The sequence below is a fragment of the Colletotrichum costaricense genome, assembly GCF_030867565.1.
Source record: "Colletotrichum costaricense strain IMI 309622 chromosome Unknown Scaffold_5.1, whole genome shotgun sequence".
Lineage (NCBI taxonomy): Eukaryota > Fungi > Ascomycota > Sordariomycetes > Glomerellales > Glomerellaceae > Colletotrichum > Colletotrichum costaricense.
This window is the reverse complement of record NW_026848234.1, coordinates 2,111,508-2,125,450: the sequence shown is the minus strand read 5'-3', so window position 1 is coordinate 2,125,450 and position 13,943 is coordinate 2,111,508. Positions and strand designations below refer to the sequence as shown.

The window sequence follows — 13,943 nt, the reverse complement described above, 5'->3', positions numbered from 1 at the left end:
TCACGACAGCGCCCCGGAGACCATACTTCTCACAAAATTGGAAATACGCAAGACCGCACCAAAGTTTTGTTCGCTTGGGATTTTTGACGCGCCAATTGACGCGCTTTTCGATTGCCTCGAGGCGCGACTTTCCGATTCCTACACCGAGCGCCACCTTTTGTCTCTCGACCGCATGCTTCATTTAACGCGCCATCCATGACGACCGTCATTCGCACCCGTCACCCGTTGCAAGTCATTAGCATGAGCAACGAGCAGCCAGAGAGAAGGAAAAGCAAGCGTCTTGCGGGTGAGTTGGAGGAGCGCGGGGAGGCGGCAAGGATGATGCTAAAACGACGCGCAGCTTCATCGGTTTACGACGAGCAGGATGGCGACTTCCACTTCACGCGCGGATCCAAATCGAAGCGAGTTAAGAACGCAGAACCCGAGCCAGAGCCCGAACCGGAAATTGAAATTGAACCCGCGCCACTACCCCCGAAAAAGTCTGGAAGAGGAAGGCCAGCAAAAGGACGCGCTTCGGCGACAGCGAAGGCGCCCGAGCCCTCATCACCAGTAGCTGCGCCAAAGGCAGCGACATCATCAAAGCCGCGAACGCGACGGACAGCGAGCACGCAGCCGGCGGAGGACGACGAGCTACAACTGCTTCCGCCTAAGCGCACGACGAGCCGAAGCACGCGCAGCTCGACTGGGAAAACAGAAAAGGCAAAGCCTGTCAGGAAACCAGCACCGGAACCAGTCCCGGAGGAGGAGGAAGAGCACGATGAAGTTGACAGCGCGACACCGAGGGAGCCGGAGCCGGATAGGCGGCGGACGCCACGCGCCATTGAGGAACCAGTCGAGTCTGCAAAAATCACGCTTCCCGTCAGTGACACGCCAGTTATCAATCGCAACAAGGAAATGAGGAAAAAGGGCGGAGGGAATCGTCGGAGCAGCACGGGTATGCGCGGCCGGAGAGCAAGTTCGCTGATTGAGAGTGGGCATAACGCGATACCCCACCGAGAGGTTGAAACTGCAGAATTTTACAAGCACATTGAGTCGGAGGGTCTCATGGAACCAAGACGGATGAAGCAGCTTTTGACGTGGTGTGGCGAACGAGCATTACTGCAAAAACCGCCCCATGGCCAGACAGATTCCAATACTGTTTTGGGTGGTGAGTAAAATTTGAAACCTGGAAAACCCGTGCCCAAGCTAACTTTTCCAGCTCGCTATATTCAGGAACAGCTCTTGAAGGACTTTTCTACAAAGTCAGAATTTTCAGACTGGTTCAGCCGAGAAGAACAGGGGCCAAAGAAGCCTGTAGTCTACCTCCCAAACCCGCGTAATCTTGAACATCAAGAGAAAATCGAGCAACTGGAACAAAAAGTCAAAAGGTACATTTTCCGAATACCCGATTCATGAGGATGCAGGGACTAACCAATCATAGATTAAAACTAGAAAAGAAGAAATGGCTGGCGCTCAACAAACCGCGCCCGGATATCCCGCCACTCTTCTCAGAAACAGACACAGCACAAACAGCAACAGCGGCCGACGCATCCATCCTCGAGCCGAATGAGGCAGAAATGTTGAGCTGGCTCACCGACCCGGCATCCTCCTTTGAGAATGTCCGCGCCAAGACGCTCGCCCGCCTACAAAACACGCAGTCGACGCTGGAGTTTAAGGTGGACCAGCTCGCGGACGGCATACACAAGCTCTCCCAACGCGTCGACACGGCGGGCCGAGAGGCGGATAAGGTCCTCTCTCTCAGCGCCGCGCGGCTCAAGGAGCGGGAGGTGAGGGAAAAGGCCAACGCGGGCACCAAGGAGATGCCCGTCATGGAGGTGCTCCGCAGCCTGGGGAGGATATTACCAGAGGGCGGGGAATAAAGGAAACGATTGCTATTACACACACAACGCCGCCGTTTCTCTCCTTTTTCTTTAATGACGACCGACCTTTGAGAAGGGGGGGTATAATGACTGATATGAAATTGTGGTGGTTGGGTGGGCGGCGAGGTTTATTCCTCTCTTTTTTGAATTGGCTGCCCTCGAAGGGGGTTGTTTATCGAGATGGGGGCCATCTCTGGGGGTGACTGGCAGACACACACCGTTTTCGTTCCTTCTCTTTCGATGCTTGTCTTGGCATGGAATCGGCGCTGGAGGCGGGCTTTTTGGGGATGGAATTTGAGAGGTACAGACTGCATCTCGAACGGAGTTTTCATTTAGCCAAATACCCACATGTTCTTTCGCTACCCGCGTTTTTGTAGTATGGTCCTGTGATGATGTCGTTCTTGAATGTTTTGGCTCGTCCGTGTTGGGCCGGATGGGATCAACGTTGATATTTGAGGAACTTTTGATAGAGTCGCAATGTGAGGCGCGTTTCTCTTCTATTCGACTATCCTTTCAAACTGTCAGCCATGCAACACAACCAAGCTTTTTCGGTATCACTATCGGAATGCTATCTCAAGACCCTGAAATAGTCCCCGCACCTCCGTATTCTATCCCGGTGCCAATGAGGAAACTTGACTCATTCCGATCTGGATAGTGAGGAACTACGCAAGGACCCTGTTATCAATGCCTTTATTATCTGCATTGCCAATGCAGTGTACTGTGCACGATCCAAGCCACTTCCGCGTGCACGTCAAGATCGAACCGTCATACAGTGTTGATATCCGTGATATACGGTGATTATTTTCCCACGGTCCGAGCTCTTATTGCTGCATCGAAATCAAGGGTCTTGTACAGTTTTCGAGGCGAATTACGGACGGGAAGTAGTTGCTTTGTTCGTCCTCCCCCTCTACCTCGGTAACGTCAAAACCAACTACGCACCTATCACAGCGTCCAATTTGTAAGACAAATCCCCAAGACACCCTTCTCACCACCGACAACCTCGACTTTGCACAAGCGCAACGTCGGAACCGACTATTCTCTTCCAACCAACACCTCGAATCAAATCGCAAAAAAAAAAAAATGTCGACAGTAGCCCGCGCTCTCCGCCCGGCAGCTCGCCGCCTCCGCGTCACGGCGCCGGCACCCACGACGACGGCGGCGGCGCCGCCCCTGATCCTCCGCAGATGCTTCGCCGACAAGCCGCCGGTCTACACCGAGTCCGCCGTCAACAGCGAGCTGGGCGTCGGCGAGTTCGAGGGCATCAAGTTCCGCGTCGAGCCGCTGCGGCGTCAGGGCGAGGACGAGCGGACCATGCGCGCCCGTCTTCTTTGTGAGTGCCTTCCCTCGGCGTTTTTTCTTACTCGACTCTTGTTGAGGGAACGATGGGGAGAGAAAACAAATTTATGCAGAAAGTAAGATCCCAAGAACTAATCATTGCCCTGCGAAAAAAAAAACAGACCAGTCCCGCAAGCGCGGAACCCTCGAATCAGACCTCCTCATGTCAACCTTCGCCAACGAACACCTCCCGCACATGACAAAGTCCCAAATGGCGCAGTACGACCTCTTCCTCGACGAGAACGACTGGGACATTTACTACTGGGCCACCCAGGAAGAAGCCCCCTCGGCCTCGGCCTCGACTACAAAGACGTCGTCCGCCTCTTCCTCCAACGACACGCTCGCCTCCTCCACCGTCAACGCGGCAGAATCCTACCGCCCCGTCGGCTCCGGCGCCGCCTCGACAATCGACTCCGGCAAGACCTCTAAGCCGAAAGAGGATGTCCGTACGCAGGACGTCCCAGGCGAGTGGGCCAACACCGTCGGCTCTTTCAAGGCGCAGTACCGTCCCGTGCCCGTGCGATGGCAGGGTAGTGAGATTTTGGAGATGCTGAGGGCCCACGTGCGGAGCCGGCGTGCGGACGGGACTGTTGGTGTGCACCGGGACGTGCAGGAGCGCAAGGAGGGTGGGCTTGGGTTTATGCCGCCTCTGTTTGACGTTGATAGCGCGGGCAAGAACTAGAGAGATTGTAGATCTCGCTGTGAGATATGCGCCGACGAGTTTGGGGGAAAGAGGTTTGAGACATTGTACCAATATCTATCAGGAAATATTCTTTTGGGCGGAGAGGGCAAAATTTGTGGCAGCATGGTACATTATAAACGGCTTCATTGGAAGCTTCATTGCATGGTATGGGGCGGAGAGAGATAACGTTCACTCGGGAGGTGGAGGGGCTCACAGCAAGGCTTTGTTGGAAGCTCTTGGCACATGGAGTGATATCGTACACATCTGTAATTTGACAGCGATTAGAGGCTGCTAGCAGAGTCTCCGGAATAGACGTGTTACTGAAACAGTGTACAAGGTCCAAGGAACAAAGACTGAGCGCTTGGGACCGGACGAAATTGCAGGTATACACCTTAACTCAGGTACACCTTACTTGCCAGCCTCATCCAAGTAATCATGAACATGCCATAAACACAATGCTGTAATGTAATCTGCGTTATATCATTCATGACTTTTATGGTGACCGTCGTATGTATGCATACACTAATACACACCCGAAACCCCCGAGGTGGTTTTTGATGCTTCCGATGGCATCACAGAGACTCTCATCATCACCGCTGTGCGGCGGCGCAGCATCTCTCATCTTCCGTAACTCCTTTACGCTATTGGCAAGCCATTGGCTGACTTCCTTTTCACTTCACCGATATATGGCGTTTAAATCAGGTGCTTGGATCTGTCATAGCATCACACGGTTAGCATGTCCAAAGCTTCTCCGAGAGCACAGCAAAAGAGAGCAGACAACAAACCTGAAGTATGCCCGCAGGTACATAATCTGCCAACCCCACAGTCCGACGAGGATGAGCGTCGTGCCGATCCCGAACCACTTGACGCGGGTGTTTGTGCTCTCGTTGGTGTCGCGCAGCTTGTGCTCGCGGGCGCGCAGGTAGTCCATCTCGGTGTTGATCTCGCTGACGAGCTCGTCGATGCGCCTGAGCTCCGCCTCGACGGGCTTGAGCTTCTCCGTCGCCTGGATGGCGTTCCAGTCCTTTGCGTCGGCGCCAATGTCGATGTCGAGCTCAATGTGGCGACTCGTTGCGCCGCTGCGGCCGGCTGTTGGTTTGGGACACTCTCGTCAGTTTTCTTGGTTCTTGTCCCTTTCGTGCAAAAGGGTGGTAAAAAGCAACTGGGTAAGTGGAGGGTTCAAGCCATTGACATGGCGATGTGGCTGGTTGTAGGGGTGAGTGGGTGCGACGTACAGCCAGAGAGGATGTTCTCGAAGCAAACGTCGAAGGCAGCGTCTGCGTGAGAGGTGAAGACGACACGCTTCTCGCCGCCTGCAATGTCCTTGGGCTTTCCGTAGTCGTTGCCAACAGCATCCTTGATCTAGAGAGTCACCCATCGTTAGCCAAACTGTCATTGCGACCAGTTTCCTCTTTCCCCCAATCCTCTCCCTTGTTGCTATCCCGCTTCGATCCCCGTGGAGCTTCCATCTCTTCTCAGATCAAGTCCCAATATCGGGGAAGATGGCGTAGGGGGGATAGCAGTTGAGGCCACATACGTGCATGTTGACAGTCATGCCGTCACCCTTTGAACCATCCACAATAGCCGTGACGACGACCAAGGTGTCCCTAGCGACGAAATTGCGAATGCATCGCTCCTTCTTGCCCTCGTGGGTGCTCGTAGCATGCAGATCGAACCTGAGCGCCTGGGCGCAGCAAGCGAGTAGCACAAGACCGCACAGGTAGCGCAGCAATGATGTCGTCGGCGCCATAGCTAATTCGCAGATTTCCGTATCAGATTCGAAGACAAGTTGAGAAAGGGTTCGGTCGATTCGAATGTCGGGACCGTCGTGGTTGAGGAGGAGAAGGGGCGGGCGGGGAGAACAGCCGGCGTGGGTTGTTGGGAATTGCGTCGTAAAAGGAGCTCCCTGGGCTAACGAGGACACAACTGCGATAGGAGAGCTATGGGCCTCTAGGAACCACCTTTGGGGATTTTTGGAAATCTGTCGCGTTCGAAAAGGCCTGGACCCACATCGAAGACCCCTGTCGGACGGGTAGAGGTCAAGCACTCTGGCCAATTGGGCTCGGTGGGCGGGGCAGCCTTGTACCTTGGCACTCACGTGAGAGCGACAGCCTCGCAGCTTTTTGGGTGTGGCGTTTGGCGCGTCGGCCGCTCTTCGATATCGCGATGCGACAAAAGCGGCATTACAGCCTCAGGAACACAATTTTTGCCGACTGAACTGCCGTCTGATCGGAACCTCGCCAATCTAATACAGCTTCTTCTCGTCAAAGAGAGACTACCACCAAGATGCCCAAGTGTAAGTCCCGACCCTCCTCCAAGTATCTTTGCAAACACCAAGCTAACATGAGATCACAGTCTTCTGTACGTCTCAATCAAACCCCGATCGACCGCGAAGCCACTCAGCCGAACTGACCTGAACTCCCCGATTCTAGGCGATTACTGCGATGTGTACCTCACGCACGACTCCATGAGCGTGCGCAAGGCGCATAACAGCGGTCGAAACCACCTGCGCAACGTAGTCGACTACTACCAACGTACGGCTCCTCCTCCTCCTCCTCCTCCTCTTCCCATTACTTGCGCGACCACCACGACACATGAAAGCTAACATGCCCCCTTTCTTCTCCAGAAATCGGTCACGAAAAGGCTCAGTCCGTCATCGACTCCATCACCTCCTCCTACGCCGCAGAAGGCCAAGCGCACAACAACCCAATGCTGCCACAAAACCAGCCCGGATCCGCCTTCCCGCCGCCCTTCCCCTTCCCAGGAGGTTCGTATATACCTCTCCACCCCTTCCAGCGCCGCTATAGCCACGGGTCCATTGCACCGAGTACTAACCTGATTCCCTCTCTCCAGGTGTCCCCCCTCCCTTCCCCGGCATGCCCGCCGGCGCACCCCCCTTCCCTCAAGGCATGATTCCACGTAGGTTCCACCATGAACCTCTTCTTGATAGCTCCCTCACAAACTAACAAAATATCCAATAGCCCCAGGACAAGCAGGCCGCGGAATGCCACCCATGCCCCCCTTCCCCCCGGGCCCCAACGGCTCACCAATGCCCCCAGGAGGCCTACCGTTCCCCCCGCCCGGCGGTCTCCCAGCCGGTCTCCCCTTCCCGCCCCCGGGCGCGCCGGGCGGTCTGCCCCCCAACTTCCAGTTTCCCGGTATGCCGGGCGGCGGCGCGTTCCCACCTGGACCTCCTGGTGCCTTTCCGCCCGGTGGTGGACCTCCAGGTCAGGACAGGCGGTAGAATGCTTTGCGGCTGTCTTCGTCCACGGCAAACTGCATTATCTGGGCGTGTGTCTTCTTGGTACAAGTGGGATTGGTGTTTAGGCGTCATATTCAGGGCAAAAGGGTGTATCCAAAACTTAGGTTTTTCATGACACGGGCATGGTTATATCACATTCAATCAAACACATGGAAGCAAAAGCTCATCCTGCAAAACCGAGAAACGCGGTCAAGCAAGTTTCGTTCCGAAACGCTGAGTTAAATGGTATCTTGACGTACAGTTTTTTTTTTCTATATGATACAATAATAAGACGTCCTTCTTTATCTGTAGCAGGCAGCGCGCGCGTTCAATCGTTCATCAAAACCCCGATTCCCCGTCCCAAAATCATTGTCATCAATATCGTCGTCAAAGTCTCAAATAGTGGGGAAACCTTGTCATCAAACCCTCCGTCATCAGCTCCGAAATCCGCGAAGAAAGCAATTCTTTGTGTCGTTAACAGGCTTCTGTAGTCGTAAAAATGGAGAAAAAAAGCGTTCGTTCGTAGCAGTCGTGATGGGTCCCAATTCATTTCCTCCAGCACCCTCCATTTGTGCTTCATACCCAGATATATTACGCGTTGAAAAAAGTGCTCCAGACAGGATCATCATCTGAAGTACTCGGGAAATTTTGTACGTTGCAGTCGCATCAAAAATGTGCGACCGGTAAGCTGTTTTGTTCGTTTGGGGGGCCACGGTACGAGTTCCGTCGAAGGACGTCACCCATGCCGTCTCTTACTTCGCGCGGCCCGCTGATCTTCTGCCTCAACTCCTGGGTTCTCTTCTCTCGCTTACGCTCATTCAGCTGTCGCGGCAGGTTTTGCAACCCTTCCAAAGTGCCCGAGATCGAAAAACGACGTCTTCGTTTCGGGGGCCCGTCTGCGTCGCGATCGTCGTTCTGCCTCGTGGAAGGTCCCGAGGTAGGTGGGGATTGGTCGCGGAGCGAGTCGAGGCTGCCGCGGCGTCTCATCACCCGCAGATTCCCGCTGTCTGTCCGGCGAATGGTTCGGCGGTCAGGCTCGTTTTGAGATCCAGAGTAGACGTCATCCTCGCCGCGAGCAGGAAGGATTGCAAACGTCTTCTTCACCCGCTCGCTAATACGTCTTCGCGGGCTTGGCCTATTGTCAATGGGAGGGTATCGATAGACTTGGCTAATGGGCTCATCTTCCATCTCCCTCTCCCACACATCGTCATCCTGATCCGAGTACGCAGGGCGCCAGTGCGGATGCAATCGGTCGTCCTCGGGGGGCGGGGCCATGCATTCCGGGCACGAGCATGGCTCTTCAACAGCAGAGTGGTCGTCACCACGAGCCCCAGAGCTTGATCCTCTTCTCGTGAGAGAAAAGGTTCTGGTAAGGAGCCCAGGTCTGCCACTCTTGGGCGGGTACGTCTCCGAGTTGCGTCGTCGGACCAATGCCCTTTTGATAACAGATCTACTCCGCTGAGGTTGCTCCTCTTCCATCGCCTCGAAATAATTGCCCATGTTGCGTTGTCTCTCATGATTGGGGGTTAATCCCGAAGGCGTCGCGGGGATGAACTGAATCGCAGGAGGATTAATCGGAGGGACTGGGGGAGCCGCGCGAGGATTGCGAAGCGGTGAATCTACGTCGTCCATGGAATGCTGAGGTTGCGAGGGTGTGATTGGGCACTCGCCGTCTGGACCTGTGGTGATAATCGTCGGCCCCTGGAGCGTTTGCGGCAACTCTCTTTCGGTCTGCGAATCCTCAGAGTCCTCCGACGGCTTGTTGGAATGGTTGACGACAAGCACAGATGAGTTTTGATGAGGGTACAAGCTCACAGCCTTGGCCTCAGACACTTCGGGCGCAGTACCGCTTGTTTCCACCGAAGCTGCTGAGAAAGGCGTATTTTGCGTGGATAGTCGTTTACCAAAGAAGGGGTCACCGTGACGGTCCACATTGAGTTTATGGTCTCGGTGATGGTGGCCGTTATCAGTCTCAGAGGATGTCGCTCTTTGGAGGGTCAAGGCGGGTATCCTCGTTTCATGTCCAGGCTGTTGATTCAACAAAGCGTTCTGAGATTTCAAGCTTTCCGCGGTGAGCGAGCCAGCGCGGGAAGTATTACGGCTGGTCGGAGCGGATAAAGAAGAAGAACGCTTCGGGATGATGGGCGGATAGTCAATCGTGCGTTGGTCGGATCCATCTGACTCGGACATTGAGCGCAATTTTCGCCCTGGACGTTCGAATACTGGTGTAGGCAAGTCGTGACTTTTCGGACCATTTGTGCGAGTCGCTGAACCGACACTGGTACTTCTTTTGGATCGTCTACTGCTGGTTGATCTGAGAGACGGCTCCCGACTAGATCTAGATGATCGACGATCGGGGACAACAATGACTGGAATGCCACCGCTCTTCCAGACTTCTCTGCGTGCTTTGCTACTTGAAATCGAATTGAAGGTGGTGTTCGAGGCATAGCTGTCATGACGGCTTTCGCTAGGACGAGTGAGCGCTCTAGGTCGCCTCGGGCTTCCCTCCAACTGAATAGCCGAGTTTGTGGCAGAGCTGAGGGGAGACAGATCAGAGCCTGAGTCCCTTAATCCAAATTGCTTCCGGACATGCCTGAGCGTCTGCCTCCTTTGGGGGATTGAGGGAGCTTCGACTAAGATTGCCTCAACAATAGTGGACGCAACCGACTTATTTGATTTTGCAGATTTCGCAGACATTCCCGACAGCCTGCGAGAGTCCGCGTCAGCTGTTTTCCCTGGGGTTGAGGTATTAGGCCAAGCGATTTCGCTAGGTGCATAGAAGGCTGCCCTGTCTCGTTGGGACATAGCGCGCACTGCCTTGGCAGCGTTTGTCGGTGTGACAACGCGGTCTTCGATGATTTCAACCCTCCGTCTTCCAGTCCGCGGCGGGGTTTCGGGCTTAGTACGCCTCTTTCTTACCGTGACATTTCTGCCCAGGTTGTCGTCCCACTCTTGTTCAACTTCGTTGTTCGAGGCCCATTCTCCGTCAAAGGTACCAAAGTCTGCCTTAGCCTTGGGGGTCGGAAGGTCCTCAGTAGGTGACTCCAGCCCCAGGCCTAAACCAACTGGAGGCGACGTCCTCACCTGAGGCTCGGAAACGCGACGAACCGTGTTCTGGGATGTTCGTGCTGAGAGGATATTTGGCCTCACAGTCGATTGCAAGTCCTCTTCAGAGGAAAAAGGCTCTTCTCTGGCAGTTCGGAAAGACTCAGTTCGCGATTCAACGGTAGTAGCTTTCGATACTGTGCGGTCGATAGGTATCGGTCGAACAACCTTGGGGCGAGTAGCAGGTTGAGGAGGCGTCACATCTGGCGTTGGTGGACTTTTTTGGTTCGGAGGAGTGGCTGGGGCGCGCGCTGGAGTTGTTGGTGTCTGCGATTCCGGCGCATGAGGTTCGGCGGGCGCTGGGCTTGGATGCTGGATCGAGTGAGTGCTCGATGAGGTTCGCGAGTGGGAAGGCGGTGTCGGAGGCAAATCCGGGCCACTGCCTATCCGCTTAGGTTGGTGTCTCAGCGTCTGGGGGCTTTGCTGTTGCGGTCCTCGCATTTGCGATGCTACGGCATCCACGTCGAGGTCATATTTCCTAGGCGTCGACCGCACTTCATAGGAATGCGCAGAGTCGCTTGCATGTCTCCTAGGGTGTGGCAGTACTTTGTGCTTTTTGAACATTCTTTGCGCCTGCAAGCCGTCTGCAGGCAAGGTCGATACTTGTTTCTTGGATCGAACCGACATGGCGGTGGAGTTGAGGCTCGTAGCAGCAGCCATTTCAGAGGGCGGTTGTTGAAATGCGTTCCAAAGGCATGCGACGCGCTTCCAATGCACACACGATGACCCTTCGCAGGTTAGCGAGGATGGGAGAGGGCCAGAGTTCTTTGCATGCTGAGCAGAGTGAAGTTCATGGGCGTGTTCGTGATTGAGATGAGGCAGCAAGTGGCCGACGGTACGACTTTGTACAATTCGGAGTGCCGAGTGAAGTAAGGTGAAGATGAAAAACCCGGTGGTGGTTGAGACGTCAAGGTCTTAAGGGTAGGCGTGAGACATTGAATCGAAAAGACTTGGTTGGTGAATCGCGTCAGAGTCCAGTGGCGTGCAGTGACCGATGGCAGTCTTGAGAGAGAGACAACAGAAGCGATGAGACGGAGCACAATCCTCAAGTTGGTTCAACCCAGCGATATGAGACGGAATCTCTTTGGTTGAGGTAAAGAGTACGTGGTCGCAGTGGTCACGATGTACGGCCCGTGTTTTGTGCTGTGAAGAGAAACAGAAGGAGGGGGATAAGGCGAGGACGAATACTCGGGCGTGGGATGCGGTCCGATCGGGTGCAAGTCGCACAGACCGACGTAGGGAGAGGAGTAGGGGGCCTAGACTGAGAGAGGACGGGACGATATGTGAGATTGACGCAGCGCTTCAGCCGGGCTTGGTGGAAGCGTGAAAAGGAGGGAAAAGAGGACGATCCAAGGCTTCCTGCAACCTGCGGACGGACGCTGGCGCTATTTTGGTGCAGGACACGGCTTCAGGAGGTTGAGACGACGGAGACAAGTCGACGGTTGTGAAAAAGACAGACGGGAAGGATGATTGGCAGGGCGGGAAAGGGTCTGACGCAAATGAAGAGAATGCGCCCTCTGGCCTCTGGGGTGGGAGAAGAGAGACAAGGGCAGACCAGAGCAGCGCAGAGCAGAGCAGAGATGGAGCGGCAAGTATCCGGATGTGAGAAGATTGGTGGTGGCCGAGGGTTGCAGAGGCGGGCGAGGAGGAAAGCTGGCGATAGGTGCGAGAAAGAAGAATGGCGGGGCGTTGCGCGCCGGTAAATGGGTACATGATACTTACATCATTGAGGTGCTAGGAACCCTACCTAGGTAAGGTACCTTACCTACCTTACCTTAGGCATGTATTTAGGTACCCAAGGTGAGGTAAGGTAAGGAAGAGAGGTCGAGGTGAAGTGAGGCCAATGTACTGTTTCTACTACAACTGCTTGCAAAAGTACATCAGGGCCGCATCTCAGTCCGATGGTACGTGGGTCCAACCTGTTCGTTTCTTGACGGCTGCGCGCGAAAAAAGACTGGGCAGCCCCGTCGCAAACTGTGCGTGTTCCGCGTGGACGGTGGATTCGGGGCCTTTCCAAACCTGCCGAGTCAAGGAGATTCCTAGTAGGTTCCTCCTGTCAGGTAGCAGTCGCGCTCCAAGTCTCAAGTCCAAAAGAAGGCAGAGAAAGTTGGCGAGAGAAAATTCGGGTGGCGGGGAAAGGAACGAACAGCCAGGCAAACTGCCCTATCTCAGCACTTACGTATTCCTAGCTAAACCTAAGAGACCTCAAGTTAAGGTAAGGTAAGTATCCAGTAAATTGCAAACAGCTTCTTGCACAGAGTTGTTTCACTCCCCAGCCATGGTCCAAGATACTTGCACTTGCAGTTCTCTACTGCGTACTCTCTCCTCCGTATGAGCACTATTGATATCGTCGTCCCCCTCCCCCCTTTTGTCGTCCAGTCGCATCGAGTTCGTCTCGTGATGCACAATTCTGCCAGGATACCAAGAGGTAAGACGCGTGTGGCCCAGCAGCAGTAGCTCCGCCAGGGGGGCCGAATGAGGAACTCTTCCACCATCCCAAGTTCCCAGCTGTCGCCGTAGCGCACTACGCGGGCTCAAGTCGGCCGGGAAAAACGGGGCCGGCTCAGTCCGCCCGCCAATAAGTCAACCTGCACCAAGGTCGCAACGGCCGTTCATAGGTTAGAACCTGCTCGATTGGTTGCATCGTGCTGCACGTGTGGTTTCCTTCTTCTGCAAAGCCATGCCAACTTTTCCTCTCTGGCGTAGGTAGCTAAGTGTACTCGCCTGCTTTTCTCCCCTTGCCGACCTGTTTCTGTCTCTGTCTCCCACGGAACCACCCCCCCCCCCCTCTTCTCTCCTCAGTAGGTACTCAGTTGTATGTGCGGAAGGTATTCTTGTGCGTGTGCGTCTGTCTTCGCCTTGGGTCTTCCCTCTCACCAACTCCAACATGCCCTAAGTAGGTATTCCGACCGATTCGGCCACATGTTCTGCAAGCCACATCGCCCAATAGGGAGTCGCTCGCACTTTCCAGCCCATAGGTATGGATTCTGAGAGCTTGTGCGTGTCAAAACTTTTTGATGAGGCATCCTTCCTAGTTGGCTGAGAGAAGACCGGCGTGGCATCCCACGTATCTCTTAGGCTGCATATCTTGCGGTAAGCTATTTCCGTGCCTGGTTGAACGACGCCATCTGGGCTCCCGTATGAATCAAAAACAACGCAGATGCAGCAACAAAGAAGTCGTAACCACTTTTCCCAGTGCTTGCCCCAGACAAATCAGAACTGTGCAACTTGGCGTCCTCCTCTCAGACCTGCATGACCTCCAACAAACCCCGAGGCGAATCAGCGACCTGCCACGGCTTGCTGCATGAGACAAGGTGCAGATTTGGAAACAGAGCCACTGCAAAGGATGCACAGGGAGCCGGGGACGGCAAATTGACTTGGGAGAAAAAAATACGATAGGCAGCGCTGCCATGATTACAGAGCAGCAGCCATAGTTCAGCTCGCCCCGCCGAGGTGCGAGAAGAAAGAAAGGAAGGAAGAACGAAAGAGAGAAGAAAATTGCGACCGTGCCGTGGGTACTGCGCAGTCATCATCCTGGCTTCGGCAAATGCTGTTCTGACAAGCTGTCGCGCGGGGTATTTCGTCTTCCGTGGTTGAAGTTTCCAGAGTCCAGCCGATGTTCCGCTGCAACAGTAAAACATATGACCGTACCGCGCATTTTTGTCAGTCGAAGAGGTGCCGGATCCGGGTTGTTTCAGCCGGGGCAAGCTCAACGGGCGCG

General features: G+C 54.7%; 5 protein-coding genes across 5 annotated transcripts; 3 read left to right on the top strand and 2 right to left on the bottom strand.

The window, feature by feature from the left end:
• Positions 1-195: 195 nt before the first annotated feature.
• On the top strand, positions 196-1,859 carry CCOS01_05839 (uncharacterized protein; the record flags this gene model as incomplete). Its single annotated transcript, XM_060454015.1, has 3 exons — positions 196-1,147; positions 1,199-1,367; positions 1,421-1,859. The coding sequence occupies 3 exons, from the start codon at positions 196-198 to the stop codon at positions 1,857-1,859; spliced, it is 1,560 nt and encodes a 519-aa protein (XP_060315787.1).
• Positions 1,860-2,939: 1,080 nt separating this feature from the next.
• On the top strand, positions 2,940-3,876 carry CCOS01_05838 (uncharacterized protein; the record flags this gene model as incomplete). The annotated part of the gene is made up of 2 exons (XM_060454014.1): positions 2,940-3,189; positions 3,317-3,876. The coding sequence occupies 2 exons, from the start codon at positions 2,940-2,942 to the stop codon at positions 3,874-3,876; spliced, it is 810 nt and encodes a 269-aa protein (XP_060315786.1).
• Positions 3,877-4,569: 693 nt separating this feature from the next.
• CCOS01_05837 (endoplasmic reticulum vesicle protein 25) lies at positions 4,570-5,926 on the bottom strand (the record flags this gene model as incomplete). Its single annotated transcript, XM_060454013.1, has 4 exons — positions 4,570-4,588; positions 4,662-4,965; positions 5,112-5,238; positions 5,414-5,926. Coding segments are annotated over 4 exons (963 nt in total), but the record flags the coding sequence as incomplete, so codon positions are not given.
• Positions 5,927-6,162: 236 nt separating this feature from the next.
• Positions 6,163-7,120, top strand: CCOS01_05836 (glucose N-acetyltransferase 1; the record flags this gene model as incomplete). Its single annotated transcript, XM_060454012.1, has 6 exons — positions 6,163-6,172; positions 6,232-6,237; positions 6,309-6,410; positions 6,503-6,643; positions 6,730-6,795; positions 6,858-7,120. 6 exons carry the CDS (start codon positions 6,163-6,165, stop codon positions 7,118-7,120), a joined length of 588 nt encoding a protein of 195 aa, XP_060315784.1.
• Positions 7,121-7,783: 663 nt separating this feature from the next.
• Positions 7,784-10,882, bottom strand: CCOS01_05835 (uncharacterized protein; the record flags this gene model as incomplete). Its single annotated transcript, XM_060454011.1, has 1 exon — positions 7,784-10,882. The coding sequence occupies one exon, from the start codon at positions 10,880-10,882 to the stop codon at positions 7,784-7,786; it is 3,099 nt and encodes a 1,032-aa protein (XP_060315783.1).
• Between the last annotated feature and the right edge of the window lie 3,061 nt (positions 10,883-13,943).